The sequence below is a fragment of the Equus przewalskii genome, chromosome 22 (genome assembly GCF_037783145.1).
Source record: "Equus przewalskii isolate Varuska chromosome 22, EquPr2, whole genome shotgun sequence".
Taxonomy (NCBI): Eukaryota; Metazoa; Chordata; class Mammalia; order Perissodactyla; family Equidae; genus Equus; species Equus przewalskii.
In genome coordinates this window covers 22,176,364-22,199,175 of record NC_091852.1, presented here as the reverse complement: position 1 = coordinate 22,199,175, position 22,812 = coordinate 22,176,364, and the positions used below count along the sequence as shown (strand labels likewise).

The window sequence follows — 22,812 nt, the reverse complement described above, 5'->3', positions numbered from 1 at the left end:
CTGAAGGACTGTGGAATTAGGACTAAATAAATAATCTTAGGACAACTGGGCTGACAGTGTAAAGATCAAATCACACTGAACTGGGAGTGTGGGAGTTGGGGAGTGCAGAGGGGAAGGAGGGAGGTGGACAGGTGGGGACTGGGGTGGATGGAGCGTTGGGTGGCTGGGGAGCTGGGGACGGGGGTGCTCTTCTTCCTGAAATCACTGCTTCTCCAAAGGGCCTAGTAATTTGCCAGTGAATCTCAGATTCCCCAGCCCAAAAGAATCTTGCTTTTAAGCAAGAAGTACTAAGTGTCAACACACAAACTACAGGAGAAGAGGAAAGGTAGGTCCCGTAGTAAAATTACATGCACTTGATGCAGCACATGGGGGTTGGTTGCAAAGGTACAGGAGGGGCTCCTTGAACGTAGAACATTTTCTCTTTTTGTTGTGGTGGTAGTTAATCGAAATCTTCATTTTAAATAATGCTCCTCTCCAGACAATTTCATCTTCCCATCAATGGGATTCAGCAGGTAGTGTGATAAAGAGATTCAGGATTCTAACTTCCCGAAACAACAACAGATGTAATACTGCATAACGGCAGGAGACTCATTTAGTGTCCTCGCGAGTACAGAAAATGGAAGCAGAATTAGGTCACTCAGGTTTTTCATACAGATGGAACAGTAAATCAGGAGGGGTTACTGTTCTGGCAAGAAAAAGAGTTCCATTAAAGGCAACAGATATTTGTTCAGGTCCAGAGGAGAAGTTTATGCTTCCTGTAGGAGAGTTATTTGAACAGAAAATGACACTGGTACATTTTGTTCCTTCCAGGAGCTGCGTGACACTTTTAAAAGAAGAGAGAGGGACACTGACTTTTGGGAACTCTGCTGATAACACGGCCCTTGGTAATTTTGGAGAAGGAATTTTCAGGGTTGCAATGGAGACCAGGGCAGGACAAAAAACACGGTAAGCAGACAATGCTTGCTTCCTGAAGCAAGGAGGATGTACCCCTGTCTTCATGCTAAATTCTGACTTGATACCAAGGAGGGCTGACAGAATTCAAAGATGCTCTTCTCAAATAAACTCCTTTGAATGTGAAATACACGTCTCATGCAAACATTTGTGGAATTAGTTTACATGCTAACACGACAATACCTGGAGTGCTTTTGCCGCAACATCTAACTCTAACTAGAAGAACTGAAGTTAGGTACATTGAGAGGGCAAAGAAAGTGTGCCAAACGAAACAAAACTAAACAAAAAGCCCTGGAAATCTCTCTGACATTTGCTACAGAGAAAAGCAGTAAGTTCCATCATAAGAGAAAGATGGTCAAAAAGAAAGGATCCAACTTAAATGGGAGCAAAATGTTTTCCCTGGAGAGCTTGTGCAGATCTGAGGCAAAGAGTGCATATGCAGAAACTTATTTATGCTATTACTGAATAAAGAAGGCCAATTTGTCAAAATCCTGATTTTATGATGAACAATGAAAAGCAGCCAAGTGACTTAAAAGTAAAAAAAATTTATGATTCTGACAATTGCCTTTCAATTTTCATAGACAAGGTAAGTGATATTACAACAGTCAAAGAAATGAGCATCTGTTAAAGAATTTCTGACAGATGACTTTTGCTCAAACTAACTTTATAAAATCGGAAAGGAGATTTCTTTTTTAAACCTTGCTCAAATCCTCGACCAGAAGATACACTGGACCCCCTTCCAGTTATCAGTGCCAAAGGCTAGGGAGCCATTCTCTCAAAGAGGGGCAAAAGGAAGAGCGTTTCTTAGCTGTCTTGTAAAGGTGCCTAAGGAATTTAACCTAACCTTTTTTAAGGGATAAATGTCACATCTCTGCAGTTGAACAATTTATCTTCATATAGGCAGAAGCCAGCTATTGCCATATAACTAAAGAAGACAAAAGATGCCCCTGCGACCCTGCCAGTTATATACCTACCCTTCTTCTCGAGATGGCCATGGGAAAGCTCAGGCCAGAGGACCTACCAGCTTTTTGGACCCAGGATTACCAGATCAATTATTTCAAAAGCTATGCATGTTTACAATAGAGGAGACATTTATCAAGTAACAACAGTAATACATAAAATAGCCATTCCACCACATTTTGCAATGCTTATAATGTAAAAAATACTGATAGGTACTTTTTTTTTTTAATTGATACAGGAGTGGAGGACTAAAGCTTTTCACACATTGGAATAGGCTAAACAGTACTGCTTAATACTTTGGGAGAGCATCCATTAAGATCACTTTCAAAAAATGAGTTTATTACAAGAAAGGTCTGCAATTAACATTCTGGTAAAAATGACAAAGAAAATTTAGGAGTCAGCAAAATACACACACATAGACAACACAACACAAGTTGATAAGAAAAACAACTCTGGCTGTGTTTCTAGGTAAAGAGAGTGTCTATGTTATGAGGGTAGTTCACATGATTTAACAAAAGTACTGGTAGCTTTGTATCTTGAGAGTAGGAAAAAAAAATGTTAGCTCTTAGGAAGTCAGAATTTTAGGGTAACTAAACAATATTCCTCTCTCCCATTTATTGTCTTTTAAAAAATAAAACTTTTTTTATTCAGTAGCAACATAAAGAAAGGCCTGCATATGAATACAATTTTTCTGCCTCAAATGAGTATACTATGCTAATATTTGACTTAGCAACACACAGCAATTATTCACCCAACAGAATCTGCCTATCAACACTGAAATATCAATTGATGATGAGTATCTAGCTCTCTGGGGACACATGCAATGCTGGAAACAGCAACATAAAAGCTCTTAATTGAGGATTAGTAATAGTAATGAGAGTAAAGTTGTACTCTTCATCCAAACAGCTACACACATTTAATGGCAAGTTACTGTAATTTCTGTCACAGTAACTCTCAAAGCTGATAAGTTAGTATTTTAATCTAATAACAAGTCAGTCGTGTTTTTCAATAAAGGTTAAGGTAACATTTTTAAAGGGAGCCTGGACATTCATTTACTAACATTCTCTATAATTTTTGAACTCTAATTTTCTTTTAAACTAGATCATATTTGGGAAGTAATAATAACGGCTAAAGTATTGAAAGTCTTTGTATCATTTTATCTTCTCCCTACAAGAGGTTCTAAAATACCCTCTTTTAAGATATGAGGAAACTGAGTCACAGAAAAGAGATATAACTTGCCGAAGGTAACAGCTAGTAAGTGGCAGGGCGTGCTTTGTGGCTAACTCCAGAAACCAGTCTTAGCTTTGTTTTACCTTGACTCAATACTTAGTGGACGCTGTTTTGTTTGACATTAACCATTCACATCAGGAGTCAGCCAACGTCAGCCTGTGGGCCAAATCCTGCCTAGAGCCTGTTTTTATAAATAAAGTTTTATTGGAAGACAGGCAGCCCATTATTGTCCATGGCTGCTTTCACACCATAAGGGCAGAGCTCAGTGGTTGGGGCAGAGACTGTACGGCCTTGCAAGGGTAAAATGTTTACTATCTAGCCCTTTACAGAAAAGGTTTGCCAACTCCTGACTTAGACAAATGTGCCAAATCAGGTGAAAAGTTTCTGGAGTCAGAGTTTAAATAAGGACCCCATAACGAAGACACTTACATAGGGCTTACTCCTAAAGTTGGACCAAACCATAGACCAACAAATGCATAAAGTAAAACAAAGACTATAGTCTACCAAGCTCCTGAGGTATGCTTTGAGTATCACGAGATGTGTCATCAACCTGAGGGTCAGGCCAACACGACACACTCAATATCTGACCAGCTCATAGCCATCACTGAAGGGCAAACGGACAAACCAGAACAAAGCAGTGCATCAAGCTGAGATGACCACTTTCTTGGAGCCGTAGGATGACCGGGCTGGGCTTTTGATCCTTGCATCCTTAGTGCCTAACACAGTGTCTGGCATGTCTTAGGGGTTGACCAAAGTTTTCTGGCTGATGAAAATCACAGTCCGGCCAACCCAGAACCATCAGAGGACCCCCGCTCCCCACCCCAATGGCAAACAAACTCTTCTCTGCGACTTCGTTCTGAGATCATTCTCCTAGCATGAGTTTCGGCCTCCCTTGGCCTCTCCCTTGTCCACCAGGAGACAGGGCGCCCCCAGGCTTGGGGGTCCCACCAAGAACACAGCCCCGGAACCCCTCGCGGGGCGGGCGCATTACCTATATTCCCGCTCCTGCAGAATCTCCACGGGGTCCAGGCCTTGCGGCTTCTGAATGGGGCTGATCCGGCTCTGCTTCTGCTGCAGCTGCAGGATGGGCGAGGGCTGCCCCGGGGCCGGCTGCGGCACGGAGGGCCCGGGCACGGCGGCCGCGGGCGGCGGCGCGGCGGCGGGGGGCGCGGGCGAGGGCCGGCCGCTGGGCGCGGGCACCGGCAGCTTCTGCGGGGTGCTCGGGCCGCTCAGCTCCAGCCCCGGGCCTGCGGGACAAGAGCGACATGGGCAGCTCGGGCGGGACGACGCCCTGCGGCCACAGAGGGCCTGCCCGCTGCCCCCCGGGGGGCCCCGAGAGGGGACGAGGAGATGTCTTAGAAGAAAAAAGGAGGGAAGGAAAGAAGGAGGGAGAGGAGGGAAAGAAAAAGAAAAAGAACCCGGCATCTGTCCCCATAGGGAAATGGCATTCACTGATGAACATTGGCGAAAACGGTCCAAAAATGACTCTTGAAGGAATAAATTGAGGAAGGAATAGACGGCCAGCTTTTCAGGTAGGTCTACAGTGGGTTTTTAAAAAGAATACCAGGAGCACTCAGAGTTCAAAAAAGTAAGGGAGAGTCACCTAACAGTCAGATGTAATTTGGGTGTGGTCCTAAAATCTTATTTTGCAAACTGCACCGCGAGCCCCTTCAGGAAGACCGGCATTGCACTCCAGAACAGCCCGCCGTCGGAACCCACGCTGTACAAACGCAGCCAGCAGCTTGCCTGGCCTCTGATGCAAACTGCAAGGGGCACACATTTTTCTTTAATGACCTATAAAGCATATTTCAGGCTTCATCAGTGCATCTCAGGAACGTAAATTTTTTTTACGACATACTAGAAAATATTTCTAAAAACATTCAGAGTAGGGGAAAAAATCTGCTTATTGCACCTACTAAAAACGAGCAAATATTAAGATTCGAAAGAGCATTCTTCTCGTTATCAGAATAAAGGGATATGCAATCATCAAGCTTATCAAAATGCACTTAATAAATTAAAGCAATTTTCCACATTAAACTTCAGGAGTTTAAATTGATTGCTGGGTATGGACCTAAAATAATAAGTGTTTCATCTCTCCTCCTAGGTGAATTTTTACTTACTTCAAAATTATAAAAAAGATTAGTGATGCTACCAGATGAGTTAGTAAATTAAAAAAAAAAAAGTCACAGTAAGCAGATGTTAAAATCTCCCACAGGCATTCTTCCAAGTATGTTCTATATCTTTTCCAAGGAAAATTAAAATTATTAAATGGTAACAAAAATAACAGCGACTTAATAATTAACCATACAAAGACATACATTATGAAAAATTAGACACATTTATTCAATTTCCAGCAGACACCATTTAGAAATGGGCTTAAACGACAATGCAAGGATAGCTATAAGCAAACATTTTGACAGGAGGAATGTGAAGAATTAGAACAAGTTGCTCAGGAAACTACAGTGCGTGCGTGCGTGCGTGTGTGTACGGTGTTACTGTTGTTCATTTTCCCCCTCCTTCTGAAATTACGTAAAACTTTCCAAAAGTCATCTAGCTGGAAAAGACTTCGTGAGATAATCTGTAGCACTCGTTCTAGGGGTTGATGAAAAATTCTTGAGGGAAAAATGCATTGCTTTCTATTTTTCATTTTAGGCATGTGGATGTACTATCATCAAAAAGAGATTCTTTTCAGCCGAGTACGCTCTGATTTTTTTGGAATGAGAGGTCTTTTACACAATGCATAGCTTTTCATAGTATTTTACAGTTAGAGTTTCTTTCATCCGTATATAAGAAACCAATTTCTAAACATTAAATCTCAGGGTTGTTAAGCATTGGAATGAGTTATAGAGGGATGTTTTAGAATATTTGTTCCCTAGAGGCCTTTACAACAGGGTAGATTTTTCATTTGGGTTGCTTTTGGTTTGATCCAGACAAAAAAGGGGAGACAGAGATTTCTAACCTTATTTTAAATTTCTGTGATTCTATGAATCTCCTTAATAAGCTCAAGAAACTGGCAGAATTAAATATATTTGAAGAGTTGGTATAAACATACTAAATAATGAATTTAATACATGTAAGCCCTCTAAAAGAACAACTACTTTTAATAAGGAAAATTCAGGTCGTATTGATAATATCATAATAATAACTTTAAATTCAGTTTTCAAAGTTTTTTTCCTTTCAAAGTTTAAATAATTCATCAACAAAAGCCACAACAGTGCACTTATGTTACAAATTTCACTTATTCCAGGCGCTTTCTTCTCTAGCATTATGGCCTATAAATACCTATGCAGAAGCCTGTGATGAGTCCTTGAGGTATATTTAAGTCACTAATTTTAAAACCACATTTAATCAAAGGAAGGTATCCAGAGCATGTCTGATATCCCTGGCTCCGAATCTAGTCATTTTTAGCCTACGACTCCAAACTGGATCTGATACATACATGGCTAGCCTCCTTTAATCCATCCATTTAAAGACATTCTTACCTGGTTGATTGACTCTTAAAATTGAGAAGCAGAGAGAGACCCAAACAAGGACTTAAATATTAAAATCTCCAATTTAAAAAGTACTTCAACTTGCTGTGAACCAAACAGGTGCATTTAAAGCATCCTGTATCTTTCCAGAAGCACTGATGAGTTTCACCTCAGCTCCATCAACTACTGGTCCTGAGAGCCTGGGCAAGGTACCTAACCCTCTGTGTCTCAGTGTCCTCATCAGCAGAATGGGGATAATAACAGGACCCACTTCACAGGGTGGTGGTGAGGATTCAAGGGGACAGTGTCCTCTTGTCATTTTTGCTGCCACCAAGGACAGGAAGGTAAAGAAGTCCAATTTAATTACTCAGCTTTACAGAAAAACTCCAGGCCAAAAGAAAGGCTTTTTAGGAAATTTCGTACTGGATTAGCTGGCAACTTTGGGAGTACTCTTTTCTATAGCAAACTTCAAAATGTTTCTACAGTTTAATACAACTCAGCACAAACACTCAGATAAGTCAGCTTGCCATGTGCTTCCTGCTAATCTGTGTGATCAGAGTTGCTTCCAAGCAAAGTCCTTTCCTAACGAAACACCACAAGTTCATTTAGCGAGCGGCTCTATTTTCTCCTCCCTCCATCAGATTATATAAAAACTTCTATTTACAGAGGCGAGGGAACTGAACGCAGCTTGCCGCAATTAGACATGGCCCGAATGCAACTAGCTATTCATTAGGTTTGCGGCCTGTCCCTCAGGCGGCCTGTGGAGCTGAGCTGCCTGACGGGAGGTGCTCTCTATCCACAGAAACCATCTCCGCACCAGACACTGTGGTCTGCTCAATGATAAGACCTCTTGCCGACATCCTCAAACGGAAGACAAACTACATTCTTTAACTTATCTCCTACTCCCTCTCTGATGTAAACACTTTGGGCTTAATTGTCAGAGGTACAAAATCCATCTGTTTTCTCTTCAGTCCCCATCTTAGAAGTCAAGGTAGATGTACGTCCTGACACTCTTGAGGGGCGTCCCAGTGGAGCTAAGGGGGTGAAAGGTCTTCCCTGGATGCACCCCTATGACTGATTTTAAGAAAAAAGCAAAAAAATTTATTAAAATACCTCAGTCTCACATGTACAGAACTTCTGTGCATTCAGAACTCCCACTTGGCCCTCTGGGACCCAAGGACATTGATGCAAATAAGAGTTCTGTGTATTAAATAAGGAGCGAAGTTGTTTCCACAGGTTGAAAAAATAAAGGTAATGAAGTGTACATAAATTGAGCATACTAAGAAATTTTAGACAACTGAAAAAAGAAGAGGGAAGCAGGAGAGGGACACGCGCTGAAAAAAAATCAGCAATAAAACTTTTACTTTCTACCATGAGGTCCTTTCCCCTCACCACTCTGAAAAAAACCAAGACTTTTTCAGTTCCCATTTTTAATTTTGCTTTACTCTCTAAAAGGAAAAATGAATCAAAATGAGAAGAAAACTGACAGGCCGGATATGAGTGGAGCCCCCAGCAGACAAGGACTGAAGAGCTATTTGTTCAGTGAGCGATTCCTCCAGTCAGACTGTAATTCTCTGCTGGTGGCTACGACGCTGTCACTTTTGGTGAATTATAACTTTGGAGGAGGTTTGAGGCAGACCACCCCAGCCAAAAAGATTCTCTTCACACATGAGTAACACCAAGAAATGGGACAAAAGAAAAATGGAACCACAGCTGCCTCCAGATAAATGGACATACTTAGACTTTTATTTTTTCCTGAAATATTAGTAGAGGTATTTATAAACAATCATAATTTTTTTATTAAAAACGGGGAGGAGATAAACAATTAATAGCAATTAATAAAGGTAATATTAACTGAAAAAAATTTTTTTTGCCTTATTTTGATTTGTCCTAAATGTCAATCCAAAAAGATACCTTTGTCACGTAAAGTGACCATCTCCCTCTGAAATCGGAGATGTGGGGACAAGTTCAGCAATGCTGTCAGATGCAACCTCCTCCTCAGCAGCACGAATGGCTCTGCCCTATTTGAGGGAGCTATCTTCTTTCCTCCTTTATCCACGGCCTCCTTGCCCACTCTGGCACAAAACGATATCTACTCAAATATTTTCATTTCTAATGAAGTCTGACTGCTAGAAATACAAAAGACATGAGCAGTGAGTAATAAAATGAACTCCCCCTAATGACAGGGGCCTGGTGAGGGAAGATGGAGGCACTGGTAAAAAAAAAAAAAAATGGAGCCCTCTCTTCTGGAAATGAACCAGAAAACGTGTGCAGGATTGTGTTTATTAGGACACAAAGTATTTATTATGTACAAGTGTCCAGATAACTGAAACTTCATCCTTTAAGTTTTGCGACCTCACTTGATCTCATTCTTTTGACTTTGGGTGAAAAGGTTCTCAGATCATTCAGCTTCCTGCCTTCTTAAACAATATGTTGGAATCTTTTCTTGCTGAGTCTGGGGCACTTTAAAAATACCACTGCCCATGGAGGTGTGTGGAGGGGACACCCCAGGACAAGGTGCCATGTACGAAGAAGTGTGCCTTTATGACAGGTCTACACCACCGCCTTCTGGGAACTACCGGTTTGCTCCCTCCTCCTTAAACTACCAACTCTCTGATTGTTACCACTCAGCCTCTCCTGGAAACTCAGAGCTAATACTCCTCATATACTGAGATGTGGGACATCAAGATTACCAATTTTGTTCACCTTGTGTCTAGAGTATGAATAAAAAGGCTCTAAGTAAGGAGCTGAGGTACTTTTCCTTTTTACACACAGGAGGAAAATGCTTGCATTGGGTGCAAAGATTTTGTGACAGATTCTTTCCCTGTTCAGGAGCCATGTTGTCCTAAAGGAGCCAGCACCAGCACGAGGAAGTGGTTAATGGGTTCTCGAGTCAGACTACTAGCATCTGAATCCCAGCTCTCCATAGTCTAGATATGTCACGTGTGCAAGGTACTTATTACTGAGCATGGTGCATGAGGTCAGATGGAAGGCACTAAGTATAAGCTACACACATTCATAGACACACAGATTTTTCCTCTTCTCTGGCTGCATTCCTGAGAGCTAGACTTTTGCAGTTTTAAAACCTCTAAATACACTGAGTGTTCAAACTACCATTTTCTGCACAGTTTTCTCATACGACCTTTTCAGTTCCTAATGTTCACTTCCATATAATGTTCTCCCTACCAAAGCGCCATAGTCACCACACAGAAACCTGGAGATGACACGATACTTTCTTGCTCTTTAAAAACCCATTCCTAAGGCTACATTTACAATTGACAAGATGAGTTTACCCTTCAGGTAGGGCAACTCTTAAAGCTACTTCTACCAGAAAAGAAACACTTACAAACTCAGAAGGTAGAACACTAAAAAATAATAAGAATCTGAACTCTTTCTCGTTGTCTAAGTCGCAAAACCTAGGAGGAGCACCAGTATCCCAAACTAATTGTCAGGGCTTACCCAAGTGAGAGGGAAGCATTCGCAGGAAATGACGTCCATGTCAAGGAAGTGCCCCCTGGAATTCAAATTCTATGGAATTCAAATTCCCTGGAATTCAAAGCTCTTGTTAGAATAGAACCATAAACACTCTACTTATCCAGTTGTTAACAAAACCTTGCCAGAGAAAACAGTGTTCATGGAAGGTCATTCTATAGCCCCTTACACCTCTGAATTCAATCAGTGGGATCAAGCCAGACCACCAGTAGGCCATACGAAGGACCATCTCATTTCGACCCATTACATAATGTTGCAGCTTCAGATTTGATGCTGGGGTATCTCGGAAATAGGCCATGTGGATTCTGTTACTCTATTTATGATGCACAAATGTTACTGATGCCTCTATCGTGCAGTGCCTCTTATATTACTAATAAAAACAATAATTTGAGGAATAATCCCCCAAGGGAAATCTACTCTGTACTCTCATGCTAGAGAGTATAAAGGCTCTGTGTACTCTGAGAAGCATGGGTGAGCAGCTTCCTTCCAAATGGTGAGAATTAGGTACCCAACCTGTCTCCTTTCCTGATGCCAGGAACCTGAAGCCATCTTGGAAGCTCAGATGCAGCAACCAGGGGCGCTCTGGTGGTCCCCACATTCCCGACCTCCCTGACCTCAATTTCTATTTTCCTTTGTTTCTGATTTTCTGCTTGATAATTATTTGACTGCAGGTGTGCTCCTTGGAAGCCTCCCCAAATGCTTTTTGCAACAAAAAGGGGTAGAAGTAAATAAATCAACAAACATAAAACGGCTCGAGGAGAGCCGACTCAAGGAGTGTGTTGTGGCGATGGAATGCCCTGGGTGCACGGGTTCTTAACCGGGGTGTGTGGATGGGCTTCCGACAAACCTTGAACCCCTTGAAAGGGAACGTGAAATCATGGGGGACAGTGCCTTCTTCCTAGGTCCCCAGCTTGCACCAGTCTCCAAAGGTTAAGAGGCACCACTCTAGGACCCTACGGCAGAGGAGACCCAGAATCTTGGCCAACTAAATGAAGCAAGACAAGGGAGCCAGCGAGGTACAACAAAAGGCTAAGTCAGCCCTGGCTTTCTACCAACCCAGCGCTTCTATGCACGTAGCAGGTTTCCTTATCCGAGTTAGACCATCGCATTATTCATTTGGTTGCATATTAACCTACCAGATGGTCTGTTGTAGTTAATAAGGGCCTGCTGCTGCGGCGGCTGCTGTGGTTGCGGTTGTGGCTGCGGCGGCTGCTGCTGGGGCTGCTGCTGCTGCATGCCAGGCAACGTCCTTTTCCCCTGGACGGCAAGCTGCAGTGTTTCGGGGAGGGGCTGGCCCCGCGCCAGCATTTTGTAAGCTAAAATCTGAGCTCGCAGCTGATGCAGCTGGACAGGACTGAAAGGCGACGGCCCTCTGTTGGGCTGGTTCATGGACTGTGGATCACCCGGGATGAGGGGCCCTGGCTGGCTTGGCGGCATCTGCGGTGGGGTCGGGCCTCCTCCCGACATAGGGCTGGAGACGTGCTCTGGGGCTCCTAACGGAGATGGGTGTGGCGACATGTAACCTAGAAGAAAACACAAAAGGCGATCACAGGTTGCTCCCGATGGCCCTGACAGAGAGACAGTCCTGAATATTTTGATAATTTGCCAGATCAGCAGTGCCTAATAGAAATTTTAAGGATATATATTTTAATAATTATATATAATTTAAAATTTATTTATATATGATGAATATCATTTAAAATTTTCTAAGAGTCACATTAAAAAGTAAAAGAAACAGACAAAACCAATTTTAATAATGTATTTCATTTAAATCAACAGACCCAAAATATTATCATTTCAAAATGTAAAAATCATTAAAGAGATAATTTGCATTCTCTTTTTCATAATAAGTTACAGCACATCTCAACTTGGACTAGCCACATTTCTTTTCTTTTCTTTTTTTTTTTTTTGGCAGGGAAAGATTTGCCCTGGGCTAACATCTGTTGCCAATCTTCCTCTTTTTTTTTTTTCTCTCCCCAAAGCCCCAGTGCATGGGTGTATATCCTAGCTGTAAGTCTTTCTCATTCTTTTGTGTGAGCCGCTGCCACAGCACGGCAACTGACAGCTGGGTGGTGTGGTTCCATGCCCGGGAAATGAACCCAGGCCACTGAAGTGGTGAGAGGGCCAAACTTTAACTACTAGGCCATCAGGGCTGGCTCAAGGACTAGCCACATTGCAAGTGATCAATAGCCATGAGTGTCCTAGAAGGCAAATTGTTAGTGGCTACTGTACACCTCAAGGAAAGGCACCAGGGTATAGTATTATACATTAAAAGTAGCTCCAACCTAGAGAACAAAACCTGCAGGTGTCTACTATATTGCAGGGGGGAATGAAGAGTCTCTTATGGGGATAGAAAATATTACTTGGTTTATTATTATGCACGTTATGAATAATTTGCAATTATGGACGGCCTCCACTGTTGGAGGCACTACGAAAGGCATTGTACATGCTATCTTAGTTGAGTTCTCCCCAGAACCAGAGTCTGATGGGAGGATTGAGTGCAGATGATTTATTTAGAAGGTGTAGGGACACTGGCAGGGCTATGGACAGGTGATATAAGGAAGGGAAGGCAACCAACAAGGGGTGTATTATTACCAGCTGCTGCAATGGGTGTCTGAAGATTAATCTCTTGCAGAAGCTCTGGAATCTAAGGTAAATAATTTGCCTCCAAATCATCCCAGGGAAGGGGTGAAGAAGCTGGGGTGTTTATACTCTTAGGATCATCAGTCACTGCTTATGTCACTGGTTATGACTAAAGATTAGATCATTGGTCTCCAAGGACTTTGCCATGGGTGGGTAAGACCAAAGGCAAGATGGTGGTTCTGGCCAGTGGATACAAGGCTTGTGAGAGCACAGAAATGGTAAGGAGAATTAAAAGGATATGCGTGGAGCATATGTTATTTTTTCAATCCTCACAACATCCCCAGAAGATATGTATTGTCACCTCATTTTTTAAGATGAGGAAACTGAGACTCAGGGAGTAAGCGAGTTACCCAAGGTCACACAATTAGATCTTGGCAGCTCCAAGACTCAAACCAAGGTTTGTCTGATTCCAATGCGTATGCTCTTCCCATGATCTAATATTAATTTGGTTTTACAAAAATAAGTTAAGGACTTAAAAGTTTCAAAAATCTTTTAGAAACACTTGCAATAGAACATAAAAACAAGAGCAATGTGTTTGGGATTTAAGATATCTAAATGAGAAATAAAGAATACTTTGCTTGGGGAAGAAAAGTCAAAATGTACAAAAATTTCACAGAATTTATTTCAGGAGATGAACGGACAGCCTGGCCAAAGAATTCCTAGAAAAGCATATCACTGAGCCTTGTTGGAGGGAGATCCAAGATGAAGGAGAGAACAAAGTGGCCGACCGCCATCGGAAAGGCTGCCCTGAATTTAAACTGCTAATTAATCAAGTCGAAGGTGTCCTAAGACACAATATAAAAGATTAGATTAAATAAATGCACTCACGTCACCATTATAAAGGTCATCACATAGGTTTTTATTAGACCTCTGCAGTATGTTTGATGCTATGTTAAGTGTGAGCTGAAACAGCTCAGAGCATCTATGTGGAATCATAGAAGCCCCAGAATATTTGACCGACACTGGACTGGGGACTCACCGTCACCACTCACAAGACTAGAGGGAATAAAGAATATGGTTACTTTGACCTCAAATTGCCATTGGGAGAGGGAAACAAATTTAGCCTGATCCCCTAAGACAAGAGGAGGGTCTGTCCTATCAACTGGTGAGAAGTAGAACTCCACTCAGAGAAATCCTACCCTGAAGAGAAACGGCAGAACTGCTAACTTATTCCCCAAATGACTACTCCATTAGGAAGCACCATGCGGCAATTAGGGTTAGCTAGCCAAATACGCCAGCCAAGAAAATCCTCCTGAAATCAGCCTGCAAGACGAGCAGAATTGAAATCCCAGTATGTTGTTATTTATAACAACGAACACTTAGAGAATATCGATAACCATACACTTAGCTTCATCATTAACATCCTTCCCTCTTAATGAGGCTTACATTCACCCCTTAATTGTCATGCTGGTACAAAATGGTAGTTTGTTCATAGGAAAGCACCCTCCTGACATATTTTTGGCCAGCCCTTCATCTACCAGAGGGGGAAGAACTTCCTGCCAAAGTTATTGACATTAGTAGGGTTACTACCAGGGGTTGAAATGGGTTAAATGTCTCCTGTCCTCTGTTCTCTCCTACTTCCTAAGGTCATCAATGATAGCCTACAATGATAAATAATAGGCTGCCTAATACAATGCACCAAAACATTAGACAATCCAGCCTCAGCTCAACTATATAACACTGTTTTTCAAATCACTCTTTTAAACTATGAACTACGGGCAAGACAAAGTTATGAAGGTGAGACAGTTCCATTAAACACAATAATTCAAACTATGAAAAGAGTAATTTGGTCACTTGAAAATTAATACACAATAATTTTCCTTCAAATTTGATAAGAAACTAAGAGTGGACTAAAAATTATTTTCCAGAATTAACCACTACCACAGAATTTTACCTCAAATGTGATGAGAAGAAACTGGGGTTGGGAAAAATTATTTCCTAGAATTTATAGGGGATGTTAATACAATCATTCTATCATAGTATGACATGAAAAATGTGACAATGTTTCAGCTAAAAAGAGAGCCTTTTTTTTCCTACATGACTAGCATTCCATAAAACTTCAGGAAAAACAGAATCTAAATGATGAAACAACATAACATATTTTGGTAATTATCTTTAGTTGAGAAAACAAAGTGAAGAAATTGCCTGAGAGTGAATACACATTTGTCTGTAGGATGACAGTGCTGATGCAGAATATGCTGTTTTTGAAATCTGGTTTGATTTGCTCATTCAAAAGAAGTCAAAAAGTGTTAGTTTTCCTTCCCGAGTCTTCAAGGGCTATTATCTTCCCAGCTTCACCTTGCTTCAAAGAGAAGCAATCATCTCTCTCCTTTTAATAATCTTGAACTTAGAAGAGCCAATTTTATATGAATTTTCTCTTCACACACACACACACTTTAAATATTATATACTTGCCTTTGAAGGCTTTTTCTATCCAATGGACCAAAAATAAACAATGTTATCATTTGGACCATAAGGTTCACAATTCAGTATTTATTGAAGGAAATGGTTTTGCTTCTCAACCAATACCCTAAAATAACCTAACAGTTGCTAGGTAGTGAGAGCTGGCAGCCTTCTGATCAATACCACTTCTCTCTCTACCTGTGCCTTTAGACATGGCTTCCACGTGGGGTTTCTTAAAGATACATGCTATTACAGAGTCTTTTTAAGTCATTATATAGAATAAGACTGCATTATACCAATAATACTTTATTCAAAAATATACTTTTAAGTAACTCACTCCCCCGCCTACGATGCACTTTACTATTTTAGAGAAAAATATTACATGCTAATTCTGATTCCACTGAATGCAGGCCTCTGCATTTCAAAATAATTATAACTTACTAAAATTATATCAAAATTAAGATCCACTTAAAATTGTGACTTTTAAAAGCATAGGTTCACTTCACTACCTAATTGAACAAAATTTACCAAGTATCTCTCCAGTCACGTGGTAGACATTGTGCCAAGTGTTGGCGATTCCAAGAAAAATCATCATTTAAGTTGAAGAAGGGAACCAAGCAATGAAAGAAATTTTAAGAGAAATAAAAGTAACAGCGCTCTCAATTATAATTCATGCCTTTAAAGCAGTTTCTCTTTTGGAGTTTTCCTAGGGCCTCACGACCTGAGGTACTGCAAAGCCAGGAGCAGATACAGCAAGCACCTGGCTTTGAGAATCCCTGAATATAACTCATCTACACCTGCCAGGTATTAAAAATGAGATCTATGTTAGCTCTGTGAACACATCTGGTTCCTCAGGATTTAAATGATAAACCTGGAAGTGCTGTTTTAATCTACTCTTAACACTGCATGGGTCAAATTTTTTCTTCCTGTACTGCAAAAAGTCCCAGTGATTCAGGGTACTTCTCTGACATGGCCAAGATTCTATGAGTTATCTGCAACACCTACGCCTGCCTACCATCAAAATTCAGATTAGAGTCTGGGCTATTCAAAAATACATTCAAATACTAGTGAAGAAGCACTCCTGTGCCTCCATGACTTGCTTATTCATATTAAAAACAACAACAAAACTGTGAATACATTTTCTAAATCCTGAGAGCCAAAAGTCTTCCCTCAGGTGGATGGGTGTCTGATCATGGATGGAGGAAAAAAACTCACACACATTAAATTACAAAGGAGTGTATATAGTAACACATAAAACCATTAAGCTTTGAATTTGAGTATCCACATATTATTATTAATTAGTGCTAGATAACCCATGCCCCTTGCATGTTGAAATGACCATACAATGATTCTGACAACAGGTTACATTGTATTCAAAGGACTTTGAGTTATCTTAATATGCCTTCAATAGTGAGGGAAGAAGCCATGAAGGAGAAGAGAAATATACCATATATTGATCTGGCCATTATCGTGGGTTGAATTGTGTCCTCAACAAGGTTATGTTGAAGCCCCAACCCCAGTACCAGTGACTGTGACCTTATTTGGATACAGGGGCTTTGCAAATGTAACCGAGTGAGATGAGGCCATAATGGATTAGGGCGGGCCCTAATCCAATGACTGGTGTCCTTATAAGCAGAGGGGAATCTGGTATAGACATACAGGAAAAATGTCATGTGGACATCAAGACAGAGACTGGAGTGATAAATCTACAAGCCAAGGAATGCCAAGGATTGCAGGCAACCGCCAGAAGCCAGCAAGGGGCAAGGGTTCTTCCCTAAAGCCTTCAGAGGGAGCGTGGCCTCGCTGACACCTTGACTTCAGACTTCCGGCCTCCAGAACTGTGAGAGGATCAGTTTCTCCTGTTTTAAGCCACCTCGTTTGTGGTAATTTGTTACAGCAGCTCTAGGAGAGTAACACAGCCACGCACCAGCAATGACAGGTGATCCCACTGCCAGAAGAAGCCAGCTTACAGACAGTGTATGAGCGCGCACTTCAAGGGACACAGGGGGCTCATCTTATCTTCACGTCAATGCTGTGGTTAGGAGGCAGACTTGCATTCCCCTTCTGGCCTTGTCACTTATCGGATGTGTAAACTTAGGAAAACAAGGTAAATTCTCCGAGCTTTAGCTTACCCATCTATAAAACGGGGGTCACATAATTTACCTTACAAGATCACGATAAAGATTCTGCATAAAGGACATAAAGCACTTTGCAAAGTGCTTGGACACATGGTGACTAGTAAAATGACAAGATTCTGGAAATAAAACTGCCCATATAAATCATAAAGTTGTGTTGGTGAGGGTTGGGGGAGATTTCTAGAAGGAAAAGACACCTGCTGGATTCAATCTTCCTTAGATGTGTTCTTGGGAAGTCATAATTAAAATAACCAATAGGAAAGATGAACGACTAAGGTATGGAGCCAAAATCAGGTACGTAGCAGACACAGACCTTGGCTGTGTGGATCCATCGGACTCTGGGGAGGGCCCATTCCCGGGTGAGGTGGTCGCATGCCGGTGCCCTTCATGGATCCACAATGGAGATCTTCTACAATCCCCTTGTCGTGCAAAGCATCAATGGGCTGTAACATTGAAAGGACATCAATTAGACACCGCTTTAAGGTACAAAATTTCTATTTGGAGTTTTAAGACCCCTCCCTAAAGTCTTCAGAAGTGTGGACGATCATCTACTATCCATATGATAGTCCTATTTTTACACTTACATGACGTATATTATTATATACTACATATATTTTATAGATGGGGACAAAAAAATAAAAAGACTACACCAATAGGATCATCGAAACTATCTGTAAATCCAAAGTCAAGGCTTTAAACAGTTGACAATTTTTTTGTAACGTCAAAACCTGCAAATAAAAATGAAGTCCTGTTCACAAGGTAGACAAATACAAACTACTCGTCCATACCCTTTTAAGTAAGTCCTGAAACCTGCATTAGGCTGAAGTTCATCCAAAGTCTGAAGGAAGACTGTTTGAAGTGTCTGCAATGATCTACTTTTTCAGTAATTTTGTTTCATCAGAGGGGAAGGAACTATGGAAAGTTTAAAAGTTGAAACCAGAAAGTTCCATGGCAGTTGGGAAAAGAGGAACAGACGGGTAGAGCAGTGAATGCGAGTGAATTCTGAAATGGACGGAAGGTGAAATGGATGAAGCTATTCTACAGAGGGAGGAAGACGGAAAAAGGTTAAAGGCACAGCCTGGAAAAAGTAAAGAACACAGGGGCTGGAAACAGGACGTGAGGCCTAGAACACAACAGACATGCAATAAATAACTATTGAATTGACGTTAATCCAATCCAGAATTGGGCAATGGAGCATGTGTTTGAAAAAGAAAAAGTCTATTCCTCCCCAAACTGGAATAGCAATTTTCAAAACAGCCTGAAAGGAATATTTCCAGGAGTTTATAGAAACCAAATGACTTCAAGCAAGAAAGTATGAGTGTTGGCAGTTTTGGAGAAAGGAAAGTTAATTTCTGCAGAGTCAAAAGCATGCGCTTGAAAAGAGGAAAAATTTACCATAAAGAGGATGTTCAGAAGAAAAATGGGAAGCATTTGGTCTAAAGAGTGTCTCTGAGTCTGTTAAATAGTAATAATAGAGAGGAAATCAGAGCAATGCAGCAGATGTATTTAGGCCACTTGTTTATTTATTTCTAGTAATGTTGAAAAGCAAAAAGCTGAAGCGCAGAGGGAGAAGGAGAAGAGAGACAAGGAATAAAGCTGCCTATAAAAAGAATCTAGGAAAGTGAAGGCATCTGGTCGGCAGGTGCGAACTCCAGGCACTTGACCATGTCCCCACGCAGGCAGTTATCTGCAGGGCTGGGGGCTAAGGAAAAGCAGGGTGGCAAAACATGCAAAACGTGCAGCATGAGCGCAAAACAAAAATGAGCGTCTCTCTCATAGACAACAAGAATTTGGGTGACAAAGGTGTGAGGAAATCAAACAGGAGGGGTCAGAAGAGATAATTATCAATGAAAACAATCCAGTACAAAAGTCACACTGACCCAGCGCTCGCTCCCACATATAACTTTTAAACGCTTAAATAATAATAAAGGTTAGTGAAGTCTTTCCATCAAATTTTCTTTCATTTTGGAGGTGAGCATCCTTGAACCATTCTGAAACTATTTAACCCACCTGGACTAAGGTTTACAAGTGACAGATCAGATCTCTAATACAGCTCCCAAATTAATTTAATATGAACACAAGACAATTTAATGACTTCAGTATGTCGACATGTTCAATACGTCTCCTAAAAATATGATATCGAAAACAACCAGCTTTATTTCCTCAGATACCTGACAAGGTAAAAATGTGTTTTAAAAAAACAAAAAAAGGACGAAGAGAACTCGGGGATATCACAGGGATATCTATCCTCGATATATTTTTAAATGAAAAGAGGAAGTTTCAGGGGCTGGCCCCGTGGCCGAGTGGTTAAGTTCGCGCGCTCCGCTGCAGGCAGCCCAGTGTTTCGTTGGTTCGAGTCCTGGGCGCGGACATGGCACTGCTCATCAGACCACGCTGAGGCAGCGTCCCGCATGCCACAACTAGAAGAACCCACAACGAAGAATACACAACTATGTACTGGGGGGCTTTGGGGAGAAAAAGGAAAAAATAAAATCTTTAAAAAAAAAAAAAGAGTAAGTTTCAGACTAATTAATAATGACAATATGATTCTATTATGGTCAAAGAAAATGTTTAGAAAAATCACACCTGTATCTGCATGCCCGTGCTTACTTGCATTTTTCCTAAATGTAAAAGATGTGAAAAGCACGTACAATAAGCTGATCCCTGGGGTAAAAACAGGATTAACTGTTTCTTTTACAGTCATGTGTTGCTTAACGACAGGGATAGGTTCTAAGAAATGCGTCATTAGGTGATTTCATCATTGTGCGAACATCAAACCTAGATGGTACAGCCTACCACACACCTAGGCTGTATGGTACTAATCTTATGGGACCACCGTCGTCTATGCGGCCCGTCGCTGACCAAAATGTTGCTAAGTGGCACATGACTGTATTTATCTCAGTACGGTTTTACTTTCAAAACATGCATATATTACTTTCCTGATTTGAAAATCATCAAATAACAAATTTGTAAAAATCGGATCTTCTCTTCCGGGCTCCGATGCTTTACCTTAAAATCGACCAACAGTCCTACACAATTAGAAGAAAGATTTGCTCTTTGCTACAGTAATCCTTCTGTTTTAAACCAGTGTCTTACACAGCTTGTCTACTTAATATCAAGAGGCATCCCCGCCGCCCCCATCCCCCTGTGACAGTGTCCAAAAGGGATGCAAAACCTCTACTTGTCCCGTATTACAATCTTTGGGTGACACGCAAGGCCTCATAGATGTTCCCTGGCTACTGCTAACTGTCAAAGCAAACAGTTGCAGAACATCTTGTTTACTTTCTCAAAAGCCTGTGCTCTCTTCTTTGTGTCTCCTGTGAAAGCATAATGCCAAAATCATACCAATCTGGTCACCGAGCCTCATCAATAGAGGATTATTATAACCTGAGCAGATTATTATTACAACTGGACCTGAGCTCTCCAAGACCAGAGCCCTGTTCCAAAAGCAGAATAAAGCCACTTCACAGAAAGACGGCAAAGTACACTTTAGGACCCCCTAGAAAGTACTTTATTTCCATAAAGGCTTTAAAAAAAAAATCCATTAGCAAAGAACTCATTTTCCTTTCATTCTTTGAGATCTAATTTTAAAAATAAATATCAACATTTTTAGGGACAAATACTTTTCAGCACATTCATTCATGGATGATATAAGTCACTTAAAAAAAACAAAACTTATTTACTGATAAACTTCTTCACTGAGCCAAAATACCTGTAACCCACAAATCACAGATCTAACCATCAGAACCGCATATTTTATCTCGGATTTTTCTAAAGCCAAGATCTGATCTTCCTGCCCGGTGCGACATCTGTAACAAGAAAAGAGCCTCAGGAGGTATGTTTTTAATAATATACAAGATATGACAGAGACCTAGCTTGATTCTCTTGTTAACAATAGTAGACAAAAGAGAGGGGGGTTATCAGGAATATCAGCCATCCACGACTCAGGAAACAAGACTGAACGGGAGAATGCGCTCTTACCTTATGCATTTGATGCAAGCCTTCCTGTGGGAAGTCGGCAGACCCCATGGTAGGCATAGGGTGCGAGACACTCGGAGGTCCAGGACTTGGCCCCATCATGCTGTGGACGGAACCTGGGGAGGGGCCAGGTCCTGGACTAGGTCCAAGGATGGGTCCAGGAGAGGGTCCGGGCCCCGGCGAAGGCCCTGGGTGGGGCATCGCGCCAGGGTCTGTGGGCGTGGACATCTACTCCTCCTGTCTCTGCCAGTCAGGAGAGCGATACTGAGTTGCAAAGAAGAAAAGAGAAAGGAATGTTTTAAACATGATGTTAAGATTAGAATAAAACAGTTGTTAGTATTTGATGGTGCCATTTCTGTAACAAACATCAAACAGAACTGCCCTGTCTAGTCCAGATGTTTGAGTAAGTGTGATATATATCCATCTGCCCTAGTCTTTATGAAGACCACTTGTTTAAAAGAAAAAAACACTCTAAATGATTCCCCAGAAAGATATAAATCATCTAAGATACAAAAAGGACTCACTGGAGAAACTCAAATTTAACACATAAGCAGAATTCTAAACAAGTTTAAAATTTATTACTGAAGTCAACAGATGCTCTCTGTTACTTACTGGCTTGGGCACCTTACAAGTTATTAACCCCCTAAAGCCATTAAAACATAAAACCCCTAAAAAACTATCCAATCAAGACCCATTTTCATAAGTAAATGGGCATTCAAAGCTCACAGAGAATTGCGGATAGTTAAAAGGGGAAAAAAATTATAATTTCATAAATTGAGAATGAAAGAGAATTCCCAATCATGGGAAAAGCAGAGGTTATGGGAGTCAGACAAATGCGAGTTCAAAGACCCACTATACAATTACTAGTTGAGACTGAAATGCAATGGTACCTGTGAAAAACCCAGCCCTGAGCCTGGCACAATAAGCAGCTACTCTTACTTAGCATCACTTGCCCCACCACCTCGACTACACCAGAAGCGATCAGAAGGGAGAGTTTAAGATGCAGTCTTCCTGCCAGCTATTAATTGTAGACCACTTGGACAGTTAAGGCCAGGGATTTGTCCTAGGCCTCTCCATGGTCCAGGACTCCTGAGGGAAGTCATCCATGACTAATGGATTGGGGCCCACCACAGACTGGTGTGGAAATTCTGGTTCTCCAATTTCAGCAAAGCAATATTCCATCACCCATCCTCTAAGATTTCTCAGCATCCCCACTAGAGAAGTGCCTCATGGGGTGGGTACCACTGCAGTTGGATATGGACCAAAATGAGTAAACAAGCTGTTTTCTGAATTCTGATGGATACCAATGATCCCAGCAAGACAGCTAAATACCACTAGTGACAGCAATTGTTAGATATTATGATAATATCTGGGGGCAAATACCTGTACACACAGCCTGCTGTCAACCTCACAAGATACAGAATGAGACATCCTAAGTGATTTGCTTATCTACTACTTAGTGGCAGGGATGGAATCAGACTATAGGGGCCCAGTCACCCATAGCATGGCTCTTTCCACAGCGAAATGAGAAGTTAAGAGGGGAAATACAA

General features: G+C 41.4%; 1 protein-coding gene across 6 annotated transcripts in view; it reads right to left on the bottom strand.

Moving 5' to 3' along the window:
• SMARCA2 (SWI/SNF related BAF chromatin remodeling complex subunit ATPase 2) overlaps positions 1 to 22,812 on the bottom strand; it is a 166,772-nt gene that overhangs the window by 131,287 nt on the left and 12,673 nt on the right. For all 6 annotated transcript variants that reach the window (XM_070590087.1, XM_070590092.1, XM_070590089.1 and 3 more), the window contains exons 2-5: positions 21,266 to 21,526; positions 17,598 to 17,727; positions 11,240 to 11,626; positions 4,133 to 4,388 (exon numbers count right to left, since the gene is read on the bottom strand). In XM_070590087.1, coding sequence (XP_070446188.1) covers positions 4,133 to 4,388; positions 11,240 to 11,626; positions 17,598 to 17,727; positions 21,266 to 21,490 — 998 coding nt within the window. In that variant the 5' untranslated portion in view covers positions 21,491 to 21,526. The remainder of the gene's footprint in view (positions 1 to 4,132; positions 4,389 to 11,239; positions 11,627 to 17,597; positions 17,728 to 21,265; positions 21,527 to 22,812) is intronic.